Here is a 7,584-nt window from a genome sequence, read left to right on the forward strand (position 1 = left end):
GAATTACCCATGGAGGATGGCCTGATTCCTCTCTTTTGTTGTACCTATAATTAATATGATGCTTTCATCATTAATAATGTAAATATCTAAACCAGAGCTTTCCTGAAAAAAAAACTTTGAAAACTTAACATGTTGCCCAAATATTGTAGGAAGTCTGAAAATTATTAAAATTTGTGAGGAGGTTTTTTTAAAACTAGGATCAGAAAAAGAAAAGTCAGTGTATCAAATAGGCAAAATTTCTTTGTGTCGAACCACCAGCAGACAGACTTCCACCAACTCTGGTGTCTGGATGAGTCATAGAAAGGGGGCAAAATTTTGCTCCCTCTAACCACCCAGGATTTCTTCCTCAGCCCCCACTCTGCCTCTTGCAGAATGTGAGTTTCCTTAAAGGTCATGGCAATGGAGAGAGAGAGAGGGCGAGAGAAAGAGAGAGAGAAAGATGCTTTACTTCATATCCCAGTAACCTAGGTGCTTTGTGCTCTGGCTGTGGGGCACTGCTCTCCAGGAGTGGTGACTGAACTGAGAACTCTGGTGGGCCATCCCCTAGGTCTCAGCCAGGGTGTCCTACTCCACCAACCAGGCCTTGACACTTGCCACACCCAGTCTCCCAGTGCTGCTGAAAACTGAACTGAGTTCCTTTCTTTTACCCATGCAATACCTCTGCTCACAGAGATGCTCTTCGCAGAATTTTGCTGATCTGGAGAAATAACTTCAAGAGAGGTATTTGGAGCCAAATGTTGTGACCTCATCTGGGCAGAAAAGCAAAGCACCCTGTGAGATGAGCTCTGGCTATGAGAAGGCTATTATAGACCCTGTTCTTTTATACTTTCCTAGAGAAGCAGCCTCTACTAAATCCAAGCCAGACTTTGGCAACAACCACTGCATGATAAAACGTTAAAATGTGTTTCTTCTTTTAAAAAATTCCCCCATCAAAAGAATTCCCATGTAAATGATTTAAAACAACATCACATTTTAAAAGCCATTTAATTTCAATAGCATATTTTAATGAAAAAAAGCAGCATACTTTGCCAATAAAACATTAAAATCATCTCTTCAATGAAAGACAATCAAACAACACCAAAAATAACTTAATACATTACCATAGTAAATAAACCATCTATTAACAAAAGCAAGAAACCAGGTCATATACAGAACTCAAGACTTCAGAGAGCCTTAAATGGAACAGCAATACAGCAAAATTTGTAAGAATATATCTATATGTGCATCATTTTGAATGAAGTATTTACAGTAGGTAAGGTACCAGTCATCATGTACCTAATTTTTGTTGTTGTTGTTTCAAAAGAATTCTACCAAACAATGTGAATTTACAGGCAGTGCACTGTCTTTCTTATAGTTCAAATTTGTTTTCCTACAAACAAACCTCCAAAAGGAAAAACGGAAGGATTCTTGTAAATGTTAAAATGAAGTCAACAGAGCAATTGAAAACTAGAAGACTGAAATACCTTGGTGAAATCTTAGAATCTGGAAGGGCAAACACCAAGTGACAAATGCACCTAAAGCTAGAAAATGATGCATCATAGTCATGGTTCCAACTGCTTGACTTCTTCTCTTCCATTAGAGGTGTGTGTGTGTGTGTGTGTGTGTGTCTATGAGTGAGTGAGAGAGTGCCTGTGTAGCAGGGACAATGTGGGAATCCCCATTAAATATGTAACGAAGTAAACAATACTTTGGACAGTGAATCAGGTCTACACGATTAAGACATCCATTACTGAGTGTCGACTCACAAATCAGAACACTACCAGTAAAAACAAAGAAAAAGCAATCTTCATTCAAAGTGAGAATATACAAATGGGCCAAAAGGAACGTAGTATAAGAGGAAAGCTGTAAAAATTCAGTAAACTCATCAAATAAAAAAATGTTTAACTTCACTAGCCATACGTTCTCCCGTTTTTAAGAGTAAATAAGTTTAATTAATTAGAATGTGCACAAATTAAGTTGCTAGAGAGATAAATTAATAATTTACAGAGGGTTGTTCAGCAATGATCTAATAATAGCTTTCAAGATCAGTGAACACAGCAGGCGCAACTCCTTCCTTAAGCATTAACACTTCAGAGAAGGAAGAAGGGGGTAAGAACCACAATAAAAATATATATATAATATACAGTGTAAATGCAGAAAGTCTGCCATCTTTTTTTTTTTAATTCAAAATACTTTAGAGATGTCTCTATCACATTAAGCATCAACTCTAGCTTAAAGTTTCAGTCCTGAATCAATTTCTATTTCTGAAAAATAGCTGCAAAGTGTACTTTTAAACTTGGAACAAGGGTGATGTCTTTAGGAATAAAAACAAATCTTACTTGCTCATTCTGGAAGCCTTCTAAAAGGCTGTCTCGTCTGCCTTCCTGCAAACAGCCGGCTCCAGACTTCCTCTGAAGAGGCCGAGGTGCCTTTTCCGGGTGGGGTGGGGTCGAAAGGGACAACTTTGCTACAACTTGACAAATCCCTTCTTTTGTTTTTCTTTCCCTTGAGAAATCGTTTCACATTCTCACCGGACTTGGGCTCAGTGACTTGCTCGTTCGCTCGCTCTCCAATCCTCGCTTTCTCCGGATTCACATTTAATGGAATTGTTTCTAGTCGCGAAAAGTGTGTGGGCGGGGGGAGGAAAGAGGCAGGAGAGAGAGGGAGGGAAAAGAGGAGATGAGGAGGGGTCTGTCCCTGGAGAGGCCGTGGGTCTCCTAAATGCCCGCGGAATATTTCATTCTTTTCTGTTTCTGCCTCTGGTTGCAGAACCAGACGCGCACCACGTTCTTCTTAAGGTCCAGCTTCTCAGCGATGGCGGCGATCTTCTCGGAAGAGGGCCGCGGCTGGATGGCGAAGTAGGCTTCGAGCGAGCGCTTCTCCGGCGCCGCGATGGACGTGCGCTTGCGCTTCTTCTCCGCGCCGTTGAAGAGCTCCGGCTTGGTGAGCTTCTCGCGGTGAGACTTCTCCGCCTCCTCTAGCCACGCTTGCAGGATGGGTTTGAGAGCGATCATATTGTTGTGAGACAACGTGAGGGACTCGAACCTGCAGATGGTACTCTGGCTGAGCGAGCCCACGCCGGGGATCTTGAGGTTGGCCAGCGCGGAGCCCACATCGGCCTGGGTCACCCCTAGCTTGATGCGTCGCTGCTTGAAGCGCTCGGCGAACGCCTCCAGGTCCCGGGGGTCGGCGTCCACGTCGCTCATGCAGCCCATGTGTGAGGGCAGCCCGTGCGCGTGGGCCATGCTGAGAGCGGCTTGGTGCATGGGGTTCATGGTAGCCATGGGCGGCGCGTGAGCCGGAGTGGACACCACGGCGCCGTCGGGGCCCGCCATGGCACCCAGCGCTAGCCCGGGACTCAGGTGCTCCAGCAACTCGCCCTCAAGCGCCTGATGAGGCTGATGGTGGTGATGGTGGTGGTGGTGGTGGTGGTGGTGCGTGCCCGCCAGCGCGGACGGGTGCGAGATGGGCACCGACGAAGAGGAGGCAGCCGACGTGCACGGGATGGTATTCATGGTGTGGTAGGTGGCGTCCGGCTTGAAGGGGCTGTGGTGGGGCGGGTGATGGTGGTGGCTCTTGCTCTGGGAGACGATGTCCACCGCCGCCAGAGCCTCGGCGCGGGCCAGCAGGCTCTCATCCAGCCCGCCGAATATATTGCTCTGCAATTGCAAGTAAAAGGCACACATCACTCTCAGCGGGGAATTGTGCGCACTCTCTCCGGAAGCTCCGGCCCAGAGCTCGACACCGCCGCCGCGCCTACAACATTCCCAGAACGTTAAAAATAAATTAAAATAATAATGATAACAATCCTGAAACTAGCAGGTGAGGAGGAGAGGAGGGAAGCCACGGAGGGAAGCCACGGAGAGAAGCCACGAGTGCACGAGGAGGAGGAAAGTGAGCCTGCAAACACAACACAACACGCGCACAGGCAACATTCCAGGTCTTAAAAATTAATATGAAAGGAAAGACCCTCTGAATACATAAGGGGGGGGGGGGAAATTGGTTGGAGGTGCGGGGTGATTTGCTGTGCAGACATGAAAAAAACATCAAGCCAGATAAAGGGGGCTGTCAAAATGTGCCTTTAAGCGGTGATTATGCAGAAATACGCACCGGTGGGGTTGGAAGACATGCTCTCCGCATCGCCTCGGAGCCCCCGCCGCTGCCGCCGCTGCTGCCACTGCTGCTGGAGCTGCTGCTCCGGCCTCCACCGCCCCCGCCACTGCCGCCACCGCCGCCAGCATTGCTCGAGCTGCTAGGAGAGCTGGCGGAGGGCGCCGCGGGTGCAGAGGACCCGGGCGAGGCGCTGTGCAATGCCGAGTACTTGGGCTCCACGTGCAGGCTGCCGCCGTGCGGCATGCTGAACGCCTGCTTGCTGTTCAGGGACATCATCATCATCTTCCCGGCCTGCCCGCGCGCTTGTATGTGGCTCACGCAACTGGCCCCGGTGGCCGGGACCCTCCGCAGAAGCGCTGGGCGAGAGCCGGAGAGGGGAAGGGCGAAGCGGAGTTGCGCTCACTCGCCGCCGCTCGGAGCTCGGCGCGCCTTGACCCGGCTACGCGCTCCACCGCTGGCTACGAGGTCAGTCTGCGCTGTTGCTGGGCTCCGCTTGGCGCTGGCTGCAGACCTGGGCATGCGAAACTGCCCCGCGCTTCGCGGCCGCGGAGTTATACTCCCCGCTCCCCGCGCCTGCCCCCGCACCCCCGCCTCCCTCCCTCCCTCCCTCCCTCCCGCGCGCCCCCGCCCTCCCCTGCCTGAAAGCGCAGGTTTCTCCTGCTCGGATTCTGGCGTCGCCCCTGCTCCCTCTCGGCTTCCTCCAGGCTTTGGTCCTTTCTGCTCTCCCGACACCCGCCTCCCGCTCCCCCGCCGCGCCCTCCACCTCCCCTTCCTGTCCCCGCGGCGCTCTGATGCCGCCTCCCCTTCCCTGCGCCCCGCAGCTCTCACTTACAGTAGTGCCTCTGCTCAAACCCACCCCCCCACCCCCGGCCAGGTCTGCGCTCCAGTCGCAGGGCACTTCCTACCTAAGAGCCGGCCTCCTGCCCCTCCTGCTTCTGCCACTCCCGTCTCCGCCTCGCGGGGAAAAGAAACTACTGAATAAAGTTGCGGACCAAGGGAGCCTTGGGTGGGATTTTCCCTAGACTACAAGGAACGCCTCTTACCTAGCTGCCTCCCCGCCCCCTGCTTACCGCGAAGTTCCAGGCCTCCGCCCCCAACTCGGCCCGCCTCTCCCCGTAGCTCGGGTGACCCTGATCCCTGGCTCTCGACCACAGTGGCGAACGCGGACCCTGCCGCCGACCTGGATCCTCTGCTCTGCTCTGCGCTTCCGGCTGGTACGAACAGCGCTCGGCGCTTCTCTCTGCGCCCCCTCGGCCTGGCGGGTGCCTGGTGCCAAAGAGACCTGGGGTCCTCAGTGCTGCAGGGCTTTCTGTTACTCACAGCTCTCAGCGGATTGGACGGCGGAGGAGACTGCTCCGGTCGCCTATGCGCATGCGACTCCTCCCCCACCCCCGCCCCCGCCAGCCAGACCCCCGTGTACTCCCCCAACGCCACCACCGACAGACACTCCTCTCCACCCTCTTTTCTCTTCCTCCGGATCTTCCTCTTCCTCCTCCCTGTCTCCAGTTCAGTGTGAGTTGGGTCTTGGGCGGATCCACTGGCAAACGCTGCCACTTCATTAGCCGCAATCAAAGGAGGAAGGGGCAACTGACGGAGAGGCAGGGCCAGAGATCACAGAGCGCATGTGCTGCAGAGTATCCCCCCCCCTACACACACACACTAATAAACACACACACACGCCCTCAGGGGCTGGCACAAGCCCCACTTATCTTCATTTCCACAGCCGCTCGGTGCAGAGAGCCTATTTTTAGCCAACACTTTGCTCTCATTTTTGTCCCATCGTGGACCACTTTTCTTAGAAGTGGACACACACTCTTAGTTCCATTTGTAAAAGAAGCAGACAACCTTTCCTACACACACACACACACACACACACACGCACGCACGCACCGCCTTCCTCTCCTCCCCGCTACGGTCTTCTCTCTACTTTCCTCTGTGCTGGGGCTGCTGTCACCTCCCCGGAGCGCGGGAGGAGCGGGGTACAAGCGAGGGTGGAAGGCCCTAAGACCGGGACGCTGGAGCCCGCCGGTGGCCCGACCCGGACGGGGATGGCTGGAAGCAGGTGCAGGCACACGGTGCCTGGGGAAGGCGAGCAGGTGCGAGAGCAGGCGGCAGGCCTGAGAGGCGCCGGCGCGCGCTGGGACGAAACAGAGTGGGAACGAGCGTGGCGAAGGGGGACCCTCGAGTGGTCAGCGCCTGGAAGCCCCGCGGCGGCGGCAAGTAGGGAGTCTCTCGTTCACCCACGACCCCTGCGGGGCGAGATGGCAGGTTCAAGTCGGGAGCTCAGTCCTCGGGAGTCGCCAGAGTACTAGGAAGGCTGCAGCAAACGGCGCGCGACGGGCTCTGTCCATGGTGCTTAACCCCCTTGCAACCCCGGGGCTTGCCTTCCTCCTCCCCTATGTGGAGGAAAATAATAAATAGCAGCCGAAGGGAATTCCTACCAGCCGTGTTCCTGAGCAGAAGCCCGGAGAAGCCTGGACTCGGGACTGGAGAGGGGGTGTTGACATGAATGAATGTGTCTTGTGCCGGTCGGTTCAAGTAAATGCTTAGGTGTTTAATTTCTACCTCAACAACAGCCAGGGTAATTTCGAGGAAATAAAAAAATGACATCGCACAGCTCTCACTGTCTCAAGATTCGAGAAATAAAATAAATCAAAGTTAAAGGCTTGAGTATCATTTAATTATAGTGCGAATAGCGCTTTGAAAGAAGTAGAAACAACATCTCTAAACAAATTATGACTGGGCCAGGAAGGAATTATTAGATTGAAATTTCATTTCGGCTCGGGAGACACCGCGCTTCACTGTGTAATGTGCTATACCTCATCTGATTTGTATGCTTAATTCAGCTTGACGAATTTATTAGTTTCATAATAGTGGAAAAATTGAGCAGTACTATGGGCTAATGCATTGTGTGTACTATAAATTGTGTGTCATCGTGGAAAGGCTGAAGTCTATAGAAATCTTTTAGTAACGTCGGTATAGGGGGGAGGATTTTCTTGCAAACGCCAAACTCCAGTGTTGCTGGGTCTCACTGGTCCATTAACATATCGTCATACTAATTAACTACTTCATCAGTGATATAATTTCAAACTTCAAATTATGTTCTAATTAACAAGGGTTGTCCAATCTGCTTAATCTCCAAAAGGCTTTGGATGGTCTAATTAGTATAAACTGTTGAGCATCTCTAAAGCCTAAAAAAATCCATTAAAATATTTCGGTATGTATTCTATCAATACTGTGTAAGAACCAAAGGGCTAAAAGTGAGAGTGGAGGAGGAAAATAACTGGAAGGCAAAGGTCTGCATCTACCAGTTCCCCCAGATTATAATACTAAGTGACTCACGGGAGAAACTTTTGGGTATTGCACCTCCTAAACAGTGTGTTTATGTGTTTAAATAAAGACATAAGAATATCAAGGAGAAAAAAAACCACAAGGGGAAAAAATTCTTCTCTTTCATTAGGTGCCTAATTAGATGTAAAGTGAAAAGCAACC

General features: G+C 51.3%; 1 protein-coding gene across 1 annotated transcript; it reads right to left on the bottom strand.

The window, feature by feature from the left end:
- Positions 1-970: 970 nt before the first annotated feature.
- On the bottom strand, positions 971-4,619 carry POU4F2 (POU class 4 homeobox 2). Its single transcript, XM_032633149.1, has 2 exons — positions 4,090-4,619; positions 971-3,638 (listed from the first exon to the last, which is right to left on the bottom strand). The coding sequence occupies exons 1-2, from the start codon at positions 4,372-4,374 to the stop codon at positions 2,697-2,699; spliced, it is 1,227 nt and encodes a 408-aa protein (XP_032489040.1). The 5' UTR covers positions 4,375-4,619; the 3' UTR covers positions 971-2,696.
- Between the last annotated feature and the right edge of the window lie 2,965 nt (positions 4,620-7,584).

The sequence above is a fragment of the Phocoena sinus genome, chromosome 5 (assembly GCF_008692025.1).
Source record: "Phocoena sinus isolate mPhoSin1 chromosome 5, mPhoSin1.pri, whole genome shotgun sequence".
Classification (NCBI taxonomy): Eukaryota; Metazoa; Chordata; class Mammalia; order Artiodactyla; family Phocoenidae; genus Phocoena; species Phocoena sinus.

Bases quoted from the DNA above. Each gene is read 5' to 3' on its own strand.
- POU4F2 (XM_032633149.1), bottom strand. From the start codon at position 4,374: ATGATGATGATGTCCCTGAACAGCAAGCAGGCGTTCAGCATGCCGCAC. The intron at 3,639-4,089 runs GTGCGTATTTCT...TTGCAATTGCAG, and splicing joins CATGTCTTCCAACCCCACCG to AGCAATATATTCGGCGGGCT.